The 16314-nt window shown below is 35.8% G+C and overlaps 1 protein-coding gene across 2 annotated transcripts; it reads right to left on the reverse strand.

The window, feature by feature from the left end:
• Positions 1–1294: 1294 nt before the first annotated feature.
• On the reverse strand, positions 1295–7866 carry LOC136228990 (uncharacterized). 2 transcript variants are annotated; one of them, XM_066017506.1, is made up of 6 exons: positions 6796–7866; positions 6555–6663; positions 6195–6315; positions 5350–6078; positions 2516–4430; positions 1295–1985 (listed from the first exon to the last, which is right to left on the reverse strand). In XM_066017506.1, the coding sequence occupies exons 1-6, from the start codon at positions 6989–6991 to the stop codon at positions 1561–1563; spliced, it is 3495 nt and encodes a 1164-aa protein (XP_065873578.1). In that variant the 5' UTR covers positions 6992–7866; the 3' UTR covers positions 1295–1560. The 2 variants fall into 2 exon arrangements, with proteins under 2 accessions (XP_065873578.1, XP_065873579.1); XM_066017507.1 differs by having other exon boundaries at positions 1295–1982; positions 6796–7865.
• Positions 7867–16314: the final 8448 nt, after the last annotated feature.

Here is a 16314-nt window from a genome sequence, read left to right on the forward strand (position 1 = left end):
AACACCATACCCAACGACTCATCGGCAACATTGATATATAAATACAATGTTTCGCCTAGTATTGGCCTACTAAAAAGAGGTGGAGAAGCTAGGGAAGTCTTTATTTGCTCGAAGAACGTTTGACATTCAGTTGTCCAGTTGAAAACATTCGCTTAGCCTTTTGTAAAAGGGGAAACACCTCTTTGCTGAACAGGAAATGAATCGTCCAAGAGCGTTGAGTTTTCCATTCAACTTTTGCACATCGTTTAACTTCTTCTTTAGGGGCTCTATGTTGATAATTGCTTGAATTTTATGTGGGGTTACTTCGATTCCTTGCTAAGAAATCATGAATACCAAGTACTTTCCTGAACACTCCGTAGGTACATTTTTCCGGATTTAATTTGAGGTTTGCATTCGGCAAGGTAGCGAATATCGCTTCCAAATCTGAAGCATGTTCTTTCACCGTCGTACTCTCCACAATCATATCATGTAAATTTCCATTTTGTCCCCTTTAACACCCACAAAATCTTGTTCAAATGTGTCTTAATCTTGAATCTTAAACTCAATTTAATAGATAAGGTATTATTTACTTGTGAAAAGAAGAAGAAAAAAAAGCATAAATTACTAAACTAGTATTCAAATGCGATTAAGAAAATTAGATATAAATTTAAAAGTTGAAAGTCTTTTTACATAAAAGAATCACTTACATAACCAAAATTTTACATATATTTTTACAAATCATGTATACATTTTCATAATCTTTTATTTTTTGTTATTTTGATTACTATTACTTTTTAAATCAAAACTTATTTTCTTTTTTTCAAATTTTGATAAAAAAAAAAAAGTTTAGGAAATACTTTCTGGGCAAAAAGATTAATAATTGAATTTTTAAAGTAAAAAGCATTTTCAACGGCTAGGAAGCAGGAAAAGAAAATAATAATTACAATAATAATTGAGATCTTTTTATTTATTAATCTATTTATTTTTATGGGTATATTATAACACTCTTTCTTCTCATTGGTCATCTAGCCATGGAGGAGGAAAAAAAAAATCAAAGCTGTACTCTTTTAACAATTATAGTGAATATGAATAATTGGGCTTTAGTTCACACTGCCAATTTCCAAGATGCCCGTTTAATCCGGTCCATTTTGATATAATCCGTGTAGTACGGTTTTCATTTTAATATCATACGAACCACTTAGTACGGGTTTCATTTCAATATCATGTATATTTAAATCAAATATATAAATCACATGACACGATTATGACATAACAACCCGGATAAACAGGAAAACGAATGAATCAAGCTGGGACGGAACAAACACAAAACTCCATTGCCTTGCCTTCCACTAATATCAACCTAATGCCAACTGAAAACTTTACAATTATGTCACCAACCATTGTGGTGTTTCATACAAATAAATTGGAGTTAACAGAAACCGATTGAGAATAATCTAAACAGCCCTTCAACACACAGAAAACATAAACCATTTTTAACATACAATCAAGCAGCAACTTTTCTTCAATGGCTTCTTCAGGGGTTACCGAGCGAGCGCCGTGTGAATGAAAGACTTACTTTAATCACATTATTGTGCAATTGCACTTGGATTCCAACTTTGGAGGCTTTGTACTGTCCATGTTATTAGGAAGGCCAACGTTTCGCACCATAGATTCGTTGGCGTTTTCGTCGTTCTCTGTTTTCCTAGAGGGCGATTTGACATCCACTTCCATCCGTTTCTGTTTGACTTTGTTGGAGTTTGATGCACGTTTCAATGGAGTTCTGTTGCGCGAATCCTTCCTGTCTGCAGTGGATTTTCCGAGGATCGTAACTGTTGGCCGAGAACCTTCTAAAGGAGCTGAGTCTTCTTTTTCAATGGCTATTGTTGCAGCCTGGTAGGCCACATCGTGGACGATAGAGCTACAGAAAAGTATAGTATCTGTTGCTTCTTCAAGAGTTAAGCTTCTTGAGTTGCTTCCTTCCTCAAGCATTACAGTCGAATCCTCTGCTACAAGTAAAGAATTCGTCAGAAAATCAAGCTAGATTCCATAACTCTCATGCCAAAGTGTGAAGAATTCATCAGAAAATCAAGCTAAGATTCCACAAATCTCATGTCAAAAGTGGTTAAAGAATTTGTCAGAAAATCAAGCTAGATTCCACAAGTCTCATGTCAAAGTGTAAAGAATATCAGCAAATAAAGCTACATTCGACAAGTCTCGTGTCAAAGTCTAAAGAATTTGTCAGAAAATAAAGCTAGATCTCACAAGTCCCATACCAAAGCTGAGAATAGCATAAAACATGTGGAAGCACATGGAAACTGTAAAGCATCATTCTGTAAATCTATTAAAAGAGGCAAACACCAAAATATAGCTTTGTAACTTCAGAAACCAAGACAACATTATCATTATGAAACAGGAACTTATTACCTAACAAATGTAAAAACTAGGCACTGCGTCAGGAAAATAAAAGATAATGAATGAGAGACGGTTAAGTTAATTATTATCACCCATAAAAAAAATAATAATATAAAACAAATACCTAATATGCCATGTAGGTGACCTGAGTTGTTGCGCTCCATAACAGAACACTCGCCCTTGTCTGACTGGGTGGGAACTGAAGAATCCGGAAATTCATTGATACTGCTCTTTGAATTTATGGAGACATCACCATTTTCTGAACTCATGGTATTTTGACAAATATTCTCTGTTTCTATTTCTGATATTGATGCCAAGGAACTATGAGTTGGAACCCCAGCATCAATGAGTCGATCAAGACTACTGTTCAATACAGCAGATTCCAGTCCAGCAGAGGCATCTGGAGGAAGTAATGCTGCTTCTACATTGGAAGCACTGTTTGCGTTGTTTCGGACGTCAGCTTCATTTTTATGCGAATATGGGAATGATGCTACTGAATTCTCCTCTAACTGAATGCCAGCTGGATTGCATGACAAACCCGAGGTAGAAGCATCCATTATTCTATTACTTTCATTCTGCTCACATGAATTTTGTACAGGAGTTGGGTCAGTAAAAGATGCATTAGAAACACTCACTTCGTTACTTTCAGCATGAGAAGTCACACTTGCTTTTTCTATTCCATCATGCAGCATATGGCCAACAAAGGCCCCACTGTTTTCTTCACGAGGGCTTGTTGCAAGACCTGTAGCATGGAGGTTGTGGTTTGAAGTACCGGAAAAGGATGATCCAGTGCTTTGGGGTCTAGCGCTTGTATCATATCTGTAATTTTCCATGTCAGATTTCTTGCCACTTAACTGCCGTTGAACACGAGTTTCTACTAGCCTAGATGAGCTTAGATCAATGGAGGATGAAGCAGACATACTCCCATGTCCAATTGAGCTTCTCAAACTGTTTGCACTCTCTCTAGTGTAACAAAAATCATCATAAGTAATCGAAGAGGCAACAAAAGTCCTGGACTGAACAACGGGCCCCGTAGTGCTGTTTGACCTTTTAAGCAGAACAGAAATACCAGCACCTTCTGAAATATCCATCTTCAGACTTCGGAAATCATTAGAATGCACCAATTTTTGACCTCCAGAGTCACTACCTGATCGTCTATGACTACCAGCTGGTTGTCCAGTTCCATGCTGGCTGGTGACCCTCTGCTCATCTTCCTCCATCAGTGCCCTAGTAAGAGAACTTCGTTGGGAGAAAGTATGGCTGTGTTCAAGGCGTGAAGGTTTGCTAAGCTTAGCGCTGTCTCCTTCTTGGGCAATCCCCCCCTCTACATTATCAAAAATGTGTGATTGTGGATCAGCTACAGCCAGCTGGGGCTTATCAAATGGTTCATGTTCATCAGACACACTCCCAGACAACAAAGGGGCATTCCCACTAGCCACTGTTTTGTCTGAGTTGCCGACAGCCATGAGACTGCCTCGTCTTCTGCAATTTGGACAAAGATTTATGTCCTTCTCTACTGTTTCAATGGCATGGTACCTGCAACCACATTTCGAACAGATATGTGTGTTTTCGTGACTATTACCCTCTGAAAAGTCAGCCCTGACAGTGTCAGAAGCAGAACTGATTTCCATGTCAACCTCCTGGTGGCTGAATTCTTCAGAATCATTAGGCTCACATTCAGTTGCATGGTTCCTGTCAAAATCATCGGCCTGAAACTGGACCAAACCATCATCTGTATCATGCTCGACATCTTTATTTAATGCATCCACCTTGTCAAAGGCAAATACTTCTTCCGGAGCATCCACATACATTGTTTTTCCCCTTTCAACTGCCATATCTTCATGGTGATGATCACTTCCTTCGGCATCAGGTGCAACAGTTGTACCTTGATCAGAACTTGCATTGCTACTGGTTGTAATTGAAGAATTCCTAGACATCAAAGGATGTTGGACAGAAGTTGCTTTCCCAACATAAAAGGTAGAACTGGGCACACTCGACAGGAGTGGCCTGAACATATTCTGAGGACTCTTCCGATGATCCTACACAAAAACATTAACCGACATCAAGACCAACGAATTAAAACATAAACAAAGTGTGTAACATTTGTCTGATATAGTCATATGCACCAACTAACTATGTATATTTCGTGAGGTTTCTGAGAAATTACATTACCTATTTTGGCTCCACAACAACTCCAAGACATATAAAACTAGGATGCTATACATTTTTTAAGTATTTTACTAATATTGTTAATGCAGCTGATCCAATCTCTTTATCATGTTCATTCTAGAGAAGCCAATTTATTCAACATTACTCGTGAAGGAACGACATTCTTGCCCTTCACCTTTTTTCTCTAAGTGTCTAATGTGGGCTAATCTGAGTGAAATTGGCTGAATTTGGCAAGGGCCTTCTACATGATTTCAAAAATCATAGTAGACTTCCTTATGAATTGGGTATTAGAAATGGTGACCTTCTTAAAGTCGGAATAGCTTGCCAGAAACGTGCAGCCACATGTTAGAGTCCAATTCCATAATAGGGAAGGCTTTTATGAAAAATTGGATATATTTATCATTCGAGGAAGCTTTTGAGTTCAGTGTCATAGATGAGAGTGAAATATAAGTTTCTGAAATTGTCTGTTAAACAACTAGCAATTGGGAGCTTCAATTAATTTCCGAAGTGCACAATGGTTTTTCGTATTTACTCAATGCCAAATAAGCTAACATTTAAATCTCTAAAAACGTAATGCATAGTTTTGTGACTGAAGAGTGAAGAACATGTGAACAACAAATGAAGCAAAAGAACTAAGTTATCAAAATCTTCCTAGAAATAACATGGCTGTTATTAATAGCCAGAACTAAACTATATTAACCACCCATTTTCAATAAAAACAGAAAATGAGTAACTGTAAAAATTGGATCATGGAGGATGCAAGTTGAAGAAAACAGAAAAACAAAGTACCATTTGACGAAGAGCAGAGTCAAAGGATCGTTTTGGAGCAGAACTAGGGGACATTATCTTTGCTGATTTCTTGGACAATGCCGGAGCTCTATTAGTTGAAAGTATTCCTGTCCTCTTTGGAGCTAAGCGGTCTAAGCTACCCACATGAATAGATTGCAGAGAATCGACATCGTCATCTCCAGATGAAACCACAGAGCCTCTACTATTTGAGCTGATCCGATCTCGATCTTGACTATGCGATGAACTAACACTCCTAGAAGCAGTTGGAGACATTGATTGCCTACCATATTTATAGCTTGATTCCCTACCATTTCTGGATGCTGGTGAGGAACCCCTTACATACGTTGCTGGCCGATCTGTCAGAGAAGTGCGAAGATTTGGTGGAGCTTCAGAAGAGAAACCAGGTATATTTGACTGCCACGCTCTTATTTTTGGTGAAGCAGAGTTCCCCCGATTTGTCCTTACAGGGGAAATTCCCCTTGTTCCTGACCCTGTGCTTGTCCTCCCAGAAGTTGGTGTTAAAGACCTTGGAGGAGGCGTTGAGGCTTTAGCTGGGGGAGGAGATGGTCTGCGTGATGGAGTCACAGGTCGTTGACCATGAGTTGGGCTAGAAAGAGGCGCTGACGATGGCCTTCCCCTGGACTGCAAAGAACTATTACCAGACCGTGGCGATGGGCTTAAGCGATTTGGACTTGCACTGCCCCTACTGCTTTTGTAACTCTTCTCCATCTGCACACAGATGAACTCTCATCATCAGGAACATCAAAAGATTAATGAAATTTTACAGCTTCCATTACTAAAGAACATAACTCTGTGCCATTCTACAGAAGTGATCAATGGCCTACCGTGGATGATCTTGATATAGTAATAGGCTGACTCCGCGGTCTACCCCTGGACGAGACATTAACTGGTTGCGGTTCATCATCCAATGAGGGAAAAAGCGGAGTGTCCGGAGGCGTTAATAACCTTAAACATACAAAAAAACAAAACAAAAAAAAACAGCTGGTATCCATCATTCAGATTAAATGCAATTTAAACCGTCTAAGAATCTTGCCGTTACATGTTTTTGTTCGGTTGCTACCGCTCCATATTAAACAGTTAATTAGCAAATACATCATTCAGATTAAATGCATGATGTCATAAAACAGTTAATTAACGAATACCGTTGACAAAATATCAGTAATGGAATGAAAACCATAACCCACCAATCATAGTCATTCTTCTCCCCCTCCACATTAAGCAGTTCACTGCTCTCTCCTCGAACAGGTATAGAGATTCCAAGCTTGAAATCTGAAAATTGTCTCAACTTTGTTGCTGAGGACAACAGTTTACAAGTCGACAAAAGAAAGCGAATCACAACATCATTAGCCAGAAGAAACCGACAAATATTCGTTCAAAAACCGAAATAAAACTGATCAAAGTAAAAAGGTTGGTACAGAAAATTACAAAATGTATCTTCTAAATCATCTGATGACTGGAGTAAAAAAGTCTCTCTTTCCTTAGACTGCATTTCATTAAATAAAGCAAGATCATCATCTTTCTCCCTCAAAAGAACAGCCCCTTCAAAACTGCGCCCTCTTTTGTGATTCTCAGCTCTATGCTCCCTCCCAGGAGAATATCTCAATGCTGGAGAAGGAGGCATCTTTACTACAAACTAAACGTCCAAAATAGTCACTCTAACCTCTCCTCAAAACAATCCTTTATCCAAATCCAATTGCCCATTCCTTCCAATTCAACTATATAATACAACCAAAAATAACCTAAATTCGCATTCAAATTGCTTCCTCGCAAAGTTCGATTAACTCAGTCCCACTTTCGGCAAACCCAATTACACGGCACAATAATTAAACGAAACAACAAAATCAACTGTACCATTCAAAATGCGGAAGCTCAACAACCATACACAATGAAAAACCCTCCACCTCGCAATAAAATATCTAAAAACCCTAAATTCCCTATCACCCTAATGATCCCATGGTACCAAACCATCACATTTCACCCCCCGCCCCCGCAATTCATACTCGAATTGACTTCGACACGCAGTTCTAACCTTCCACGGAAGCTCAAATTCCTAAAACAAAGTAAAAACTCACCGTTTCAAGCTCACTGAAAGCAGCTATAGTTGACTTAACAACCAATACCTGGAAAGTCAAAATTATCTTCCAATAGAGTGCAGAAGTCACTGAATGCGAATAAGATCTCGAATTGGCGGAGAAAAACGGAGTAGAAATGCGAATTACAATGAGTAGAATGTAACGCAGCCGGAACGGATCTAAGACATTTAATAGGTATGAGTAGAGTGATTATAGAGTGTGCAGATCGGAGAAGATCGGTTGAAAAGTTTCTAGCTTTCTCTCTCTTCCGAGAAAATGAGAGAAAGTAATGGAAAAGAAAATCTGAGAGTAACTAATATTTTTTTTTTCCTTTTCTGTTTGCTCAGATTTGCTTCTTTCCTCCGTAGCAAGCTTTCATTTTTTTTTTTCCTTTCTTTTTCTTTCTCAGTTGCTCACTTTCTCTTTGCTCTCTAAATATTTCTTTTCTTTTCTTTTCTTTTTCTATAATAATAATAATAATAAATAATAATAATGATTTTCCGAAAATTAAAAATAATTACTTTAATTTTTTTTGTTTGTTTGAAAAATCCTAATCCAATACTAAAAATGATTAAGATATTAATTAGAAGGTAAATATAGTTTATGTGGCAGGATGGTAAAAATAAATAAATACAAAAAAATCCAATATTAGTTATTTGGAAAGTATTTAAAAAAAAAGTAATTAATTTGCTTGGTTTATTTTTGACAAGTTGCAGTATTAAAGGGACAAACATTTAATTGACGCATTAATTGGGAACCCCTCATGAAATTTATGTAGCAAATTAAAGATAATTGCATTATGTAATAAAGTTTTTTTATTCTGATAATCTGTAAATTTAGCATTAGGGTAATCGAGGAGGAAGAGTGTTACGGGTTTCCTTTGTGACCCCGGCATTGCCTAATAGATTGGAGAGAAAATTCTACCGTACAACAATGGTACGGAATATTAGGCAGTGAAACACTGTCACATTTATAAGATGTCGGTGGTGAAGATGCGTATGTTGCGATGGATGTGAGGTCATACGAGAAAGGATCGAGTGAGGAATGAAATATTAGGACGAAAGTAGGGGGTTACATCTTTTGAGAATAAAATGAAGGAAAATCGACTAAGAGCGTCTCCAATTGAGTATAATGAATCACTCATTATACTTCTTTATTAAACTCTCTCATATTGGAGTGAGTTTAATATATTGAGCACTTATTAATCACTCTATGTTTATTGAGCTTTTGATTATTTTTTTATATATTTTTTTATTTTTAAAATAATATGATAGGTTCAATTAATTGGTGGATCCTTTATGATTGGTGGATCCTTTATGATTGAGTGGTTACAGAGTTTAACTATTGGAGTTAGATAGTTTAATAAAATGATGTTAATTAAATGGATGATGCGGTATGTATATTGAGTGGTTGTGAGTATGAAACATTGGAGATGCTCTAAAGGTGGTTTGGTCATGTAAGACGAAGAGCGCTTGATGCGCCAGTTAGAAGGATTGAAAAGTGGCAAAGGGATGCAATGGTGAGGGGTAGAGGAAGGTCTAAGAAAACTTGGAAGATGATGATTGAGAGCGATATGAGTTTATTGAGGATTGAGGAAAATATGATAGTAGATAGGATAGAGTGGAGAGAGAATTTATGTCGTTGACACGGTTTAATTTTACAGTCTCGTATGACAGTTCATGTTAGCCGATCTCAAATCATTTTGGGACTAAGGTTTTGTTATTGTTATTGTTGGTAATCGAGGAGGAGCCGGTTTAGACATATTAAGATTAACATTTACTGGATAGTGGAATTTCGAATCTTATTTACAAAATATGAGTTTTTTTCCATTAAACGGAATATACGCAATGTCAATATTTATGGAGTGACTAAAATACTATAGCTTGAAAGGTGGGTGGGACTTGAAATTACCCTTGAAAAGAATATTTATTAGTATGTTAATGATGTTTGAAATTGCACTATAAAGCAAACATTAAGGTTGAATTATCACTTTTTTTATTATCTTTAGACGAATCACCTTCTATTGAAGTTTAATTTATATACTGATAACTGTGTTTATGAATTCAGGATGGATGGTCCAAATACCTTGCTAGATCTTCATGGTTGAACTTGCAAAATAGTACAAGGGTCAGAGAGGAGTCAGAGTCCGACGAACACGCTTTGACGCCTAAGTCAATAGGTTCTTTAGGAAGGGTTGAAGAATAAGGACTATTTCTAAGTTGTAGAGTTGACGTACCGTGGGATGTAGCTATACATGTCTATTTATAAGATTAGTCGGATCCCTTATTGTTTTAGGAATCCTTTTAGTATTAGGATTCCCATTTTAGGAATTCGGCTTTAGGAGAAGTCCTCCATAATGTAGAGTTTTCGATCTAGCAGCATAGAATTAATAATGATTAATTAAGTTTTTGTAGGCTAATAACTCTTTGTACTTTGAAACATCGATAAAGAAAAAAAAAATAGCTATTTTTTACACTTTATCTACACATTAGTGTAAAATAACTATTTAAGAAAAAATAGGGATCAAAATGGTTTTTGAAGTTGGTTAGGTATCAACAATTGAAAATATTTAATAAATTAGCCTAATTTAACATTTTTTTTAGGTTTTAAAATAGATTATTTGACATTGGAAGAACTAAGGGCGAGTGACCTGTTTATTCCACAGTCGCGGGATTAGGATATAGAACTTTTGGAGGAAGTGTTTTCAGAATCGGACATTGGGGCTATAATTATCTCGACCGTAGAGGTTGGAGGAGGACATGATAAGATCATTTAGAGAGAAACTCGTAACGGTTGCTATTCAGTACGAAGTGCATATCGCTTGGCAACTGAAACTCTTGCTGATAATAGTGAATTAATGGTTGAAGGGAGCTGGAACGAAGTTTGGCAGGCAAATGTCCCCTTTAAGGTTAGATACTTATACCGGAGATTGATCAGAAATTGTATACCAACTCGGACTCGATTAAGGCATAAGGGGGTGGATATAGAGGATAGTTGTGTTATGTGTGCTACGGATAATGAAGATGTTTGGCACTTATTTGTTCTCTGTCCAATGGTGATTGAAGTTTGGCAGGAAGTAGGGTTAGCTGATGATATTCGCAGGTTTGGTGAAAATGCAGATAATTTCGCGGATTTGTTCTTTAAAATTTACAGGTCTGCTGATATGAGGCGAGTGGAGACGTTTATGATGGTTCTATGGGACTAGTGCCGTGTTAGAAATTAGAAGTTGTGGAATAATTCAATCAAACCGCCGTTAGTTATTATAAGAGAATGTAAATGTATCCTGCAGGACTGGAAAATTGTGCGACAGAGACGAATATCAGACGGGGGTGTGGCTGTTGCGTCAAACTATGAGAAATGCTGGCATCGTCCTCCATGGGGGTCGGTTTCTTGCTGCTCTGATGCAAGTTTTTTAGCTATTCTGGGACGATCGGGTTGCGGGGTGGTGCTGCGTAATGATGAAGGTGAATTTCTTCAGGCGAAATCAGCAACGGTTGGCAGAGTAATGGATATTAGGGAAGGTGAAGCTTGGGCGTTGTTAAATGCTATTAATTGGGTGAAGGACTTGGGGATCAATTCTGTAGTATTCGAAACTGATTCGATGGAAACTATCAAGGCTATTCAGTCTGGTCAAGAGGATCTATCCGAGTTTGGTGACTATATCTCTTAATGTCGGTCTGTTTTAACACAAAATAACGGTTTTTCCATCCGTTTTATCAGAAGACAAGCAAATGGCTTTGCCCATGCACTGGCCAGGGCGGCTAACAATTATGCTAGTCTAGCTATCTTTGATGTTTTACCTGGTTTTATTCCTGTTTCTGCTTTGAACTTTTGTCGTTCTTTGGCTCATTAATGACATTTATCTTAAAAAAAAATAGATTATTTGACCCCTTTTTTTTATTGTAGATATCAAAGTTAAAAAAAATATAGGGAAAAGTACAAAAATAAACCTTGTGGTTTGGGTCATTTTCAAACATAAACTACGTGGTTTAAAAGTTTACAAATTGATACCTTGAGGTTCAATACGTTAGCAAACAGGGGAAAAAAATTCTAACACCGTTAGAAAATGATGATGTGGCAAGTTTTAGTCAAATAGTCAGAGGGCTTTTTTGTCATTTTGTTTATTTTTTTTAAGAAATTTTTTTCTGCCCAATCCCATTTTTACGCCTCACCTTTTATCCCATCTCTACGTTCTCTATGTTCCTATAGATTCGTCACTGAATCAAAAAAACTCCATGTCTGTAGTTGCATGAAAACTCAAGAAAAAAAAGACTAAATTTAAAACAATAAAAAGAAATTTGAAAAAAACACTCACACTATTATATTCTCAAATCTTCTCTTATGAGAAAAACCAATTATATTATAATGGAATCTTTGGCCTGATCGTATTGGCTCATACTTCATTTTTTCTGGGTTGGATAACGATTCATAACAGACAGTGTTTTTCTTTTTTTCCAGATCAGATGTTGAAGAATATCATGAAAATCAAGAACAATGCCGTTTTCAGCGAGGGAGGAAAGAATTGGGATTAAACGATCGAAAATTGCTGACGAAGAAGATTTGGGTATGAATTGGGATTAAACGATCAGAAATAGCAGGACTGGGTTCTTCAAATTATACCCAGATTGACAAGTGTAGAATTTGCTAAATCAACAAGTTCTTCCGCCGCCTCCATTTCAATTCTCGCCATCCAATCTGTGGCTAGAGAACCACACTCCGGCGAAGCAGAAGATGAAGAAGAATTCGAACATGCTAAACTTCCTTCTAAATCCATACCAAAACCCAAAACAATTGATGGTCCGACAGAGGAACTAGAGACGACTATAAATCCACCATCAGTATAATAGTTTACAGAGAAAAAGGAAGAAGAAATTGCAGGTATATGTGTAAATGATAGCTAATGGAATCCCTCAATTTCTTTGAGAAAAAAACCCAGAGATCTGCGAACATATCTCGGAAAATTGTGGAGAACAAGTTGGAGAAGAAGGAGATAGGTTGAGGTTGATTTTTGGATTTAAAATTGAAGATAAAGAAGATAAGTGAAGAAGATAATCTTTTGAAGAAGATGGCGAAGGAAGAGGAAGGAAAGGTTGGGAAATAGACAAATTTGCCCTTTCACTTTTGACCAAAATTGACAAAACAATATTTTTTTAACGGTGTTAGAATTTTTTCCCCTGTTTGCTAACGGTTTGAACCTCGGGGTACCAATTTGTAAACTTTTAAACCACGTAGTTTATGTTTGAAAATGACCCAAACCACAAGGTTTATTTTTGTACTTTTCCCAAAAATATAAGTATTGATACAATGAACTAGGGTATCAATGTTTCATCCTCCTACTTATGGAACAAGTCGAGAAATGGGAGTTAAAGGTGTCGGAATATCTCAAGATGTCAGGGACCACCTTTTAGAGGGGTGGTTCAAACCACACTACCAGTAAGAATGAAGTTGCAGCAGGGTTGATCCTGAGATTCTAGAGACCTAGGGGCGAAGTAGTAAATGAAGGCCCTCAACTAAAAAAATCAAATATCTAAAGTTTTCACAATCTGCTATTTTGACAAGCTCAAGAATTTTAAATACTGACATCAACGATTTTGGCAAAATCATTTGCAAACAATTCTGTATTTTTTTTATAAAATTTTATTTTTCGGCCCCTCTCCCCCCTTGTGTCTAGATGTATTCTGTGATTTGTTTAGGTCTAGTATTATTTATTTAACTGTTGTACTTTTGAGATTTAATTTCTATATTTTTTTTTAAAAAAATATTATTTTTGGACCCCTACATCCCTTGGGCCTTGGGCAGGCGCCCCTCCTGCCCATGTCCAGGGACGGCCCTGAGTTGCAGGGGTGAAAAAACAAATACACAACCTATTGAGTTGATTATTTTATTTTATTTTTGCTCTGTTAGAGCTAAAACAATATCATTTTGATATGTGGAGAAGTAAAAAAATAAAGGCAGTCCACATCGTTTTAGCCATGAAAGCATTATAAAAAATTGTCAGCCCTTACAGTTGGACTTAAAATTTGCACTCCACTTTCTAAGTGCTAGCTTCGCCACTACTTGTGGACATCTTTTGCCATAAACGAGGATTATAGCTCACAAGATTAGGTTGATTCCTTGCTTTGATTCTTATAATTGGTTATTGTGTGGGTTGATTATAAACTCTGAAATCCATTGAAATTCATATAGATGTTGCCTCATCGAGATTGACAACCCGAAAACTGTAGGAATTAACAAGCCACAACACTTACGGATCCTAGTTTCTGAATCAATTAGAATTAATAAGGAATCATGATCTAAAAAACTTAACGGAGTTAGTCGATTTATTCACAATCGTCTTTGCAGGATTAATATATTTCTTGTATATAATCTGAAATATTGTTTATTACGTATCATAACTTATCGCAACCTGTATCATCCCAAAAGGGCTTTTGCGCCAAAATCCATCTCACATATAGTTTAGGAATAGTTCATAATAGTCATCACAACCCAAAACCAAAGTAATCATCGCCTAGATAACATTATAAAACCGAATAGTTTGATATTTCTAGGTATAAATCCCATGGATTTAGTATATGGATTTAACCAAATTTATTATTTGATAAACAACGTGGTATACTTATACCTTAGTTGAGCATCTGGAGATATAGCTCGAGATCAACTCTCATTAGTTCCTTTGATATTTGAAGTAGCGAAATTTTCCATATAGAGCTTCTCTCCAATATTAGGAGCCAGTTTAGCAAAGAAAACTTTGTTACAATATATGTGATGTGTGGCACCAGTATATCAAGCCACCATTCCCTTGGATATGAATCAACAATGTTGACTTCAGAAACCATAACATACAAGCAGGGTCGGCTTGCCTTTAAGGCAGCCAAGGCCACCGCCTAGGGCCCCGAACAAATGAGGGCCTCAATTTAATATGTTTGTTATAGATAGAATTTAGAAAAATATAATAATATATTATATATTATGGAATTAGAATGTTAATTTATTTATTTTTCCATCCAAATCCAATACATACAGTAATTTTTTTTTAAAATTAATAATGTTGGGACTTTAAAACTTTATTAATTTATAGAGATATTAATTTATCGAGTATTACTTTATTGAACTGGCCTAAATCGGGACCATAAGAGATTATTATTTTAAAAAGGTTATTAATTTATCGAGTATTAATTTATGAAGGTTTTACTGTATGTCTATCAATTCTATATTTTACCATTTATCAAAAATCTTGCAACGTTTTTTTTTTCTTTTTTTACTTTAAACAACATAAAAAATAAAAAAATAGATATATATACTACTCAAGAACATGGATTAACTTTATTATCTATAGAAAAATGAGACACTAAAGACATTGAATTTAAAAATTTAATTAGTGATTTTACATCTCAAAAAGCTAGAGTAACTTTAGATAAATATTAAATTTTTTGTGTCACATGAATATATAAAGGGCCTATATTTTATATCTCGCTTAGGGCCTCAAATAGTCCTGAGCCGGCCCTGCATACAAGCCAATGTTAAACACATCTTAAGTAATCGCTTCCACAACATTAACTTCATTTGCCTTTGACCCTTTTTGGAAGCCTGTAATCAAATGACTTGTGGACTATCTTGTTTTAATGGTAGCATTCCCTATTAAACTTAGATTTCTTAGGAATGGCACCTTTCAGACCTAGCTTCGACACATGTTGAGGCAGCTCGTCTTTCTTGCCCCCAACCATATTAGTAGCCACATATTGATTGGAAAAATTGAAGGTTTTCCTCTCTCAGCCTCTAATATATTCTCAATGCGAGGAAGTCTGACAATAAGCCCTTTAATAATCATTTCCTTTTGTTTATGCTTAAGGTAATTTTTGAAATATTTCCATCCAATTAGAAAATTTCCAATTAGTTATAAAGGCCACTAAAAGATTACGTTAAAACCATCTTTAAATCTACCATGTCAAAATTCAGGAATTATAAGAGTTGAAGTTCTTGCACCTGACTTACAACTTTCTCAAAATTTACCATGTTAAAATTCAGGACTTGACCGACTAAGAATTTCTTAGCACCTGCATCCTCTAATTTATATCTATGGTCCAAAAGTCTCAAATTATCTTTTATCACTAGAATTAAGAAGAACAAAATAAAAATGTGAACGAGAGGGCCTAATTCGGTTTAGTATTTGCGTCACTCACAACATGTGAGTGCACCCTCAAACCGACTGGAATTCGATTTGCATCCCTACGCATGAAAGAGTCTTCTCGTTTGTTATAAGTTAATGTATTGTAAAATACATTAACTTATAAGCTCTTTCCGCATTTGACTTTTTAGCAATCCGGGATAGTTCTAATTTCTCATCACAACATTCCATATGTCTTACTTTTGAATATCAATTTCATTAATTACTTTGAATATAAGCACAATAACATATGGCATGTTATTCAAATTTCTCCCTATCTAAGTTATTTTTAAATATCAAGTTGACATATATTCACAAGTCAATTTTCTAACACTTTATGCTTTGAATTACATGATGAAAACTTTGGAATTTTCTCCTTGTTAAATGAAATATTATTTTCATAGAAAACACATAAAAGTTTATAATTACAAATAGTATCAACATAGAACAATGGATGAGATTAGATAATTAAAATAAGTGATACATAAAAAGCCAAAACACAAGTAGAGAGAGATGTATCATTAGGCATGTCTACTAATAGAAAAGAAATAGAATGATGTCGTTTTAATTGGTAGGTGATAAGAAAACTTAAAAGCCTTCTTCAACATAATGATAACAACTCTTTGCTAAGGTTTTCTATTAATTAAATTTACAACAAATATTTCATTAATTAATTAGTAATAATTAAATATATCTTAAAATAATTAA

The sequence above is a fragment of the Euphorbia lathyris genome, chromosome 5 (genome assembly GCF_963576675.1).
Source record: "Euphorbia lathyris chromosome 5, ddEupLath1.1, whole genome shotgun sequence".
Classification (NCBI taxonomy): domain Eukaryota; kingdom Viridiplantae; phylum Streptophyta; class Magnoliopsida; order Malpighiales; family Euphorbiaceae; genus Euphorbia; species Euphorbia lathyris.

What these genes read in the sequence shown, in the direction of transcription:
- LOC136228990 (XM_066017506.1), bottom strand. Translation starts at nt 6,991, where the DNA reads ATGCCTCCTTCTCCAGCATTGAGATATTCTCCTGGGAGGGAGCATAGA. An exon ending in CTATATCAAGATCATCCACG is followed by an intron (nt 6,079 to 6,194) that starts GTAGGCCATTGA and finishes ATCTGTGTGCAG; the next exon opens with ATGGAGAAGAGTTACAAAAG. An exon ending in TCACCTACATGGCATATTAG is followed by an intron (nt 1,986 to 2,515) that starts GTATTTGTTTTA and finishes CTTTACTTGTAG; the next exon opens with CAGAGGATTCGACTGTAATG.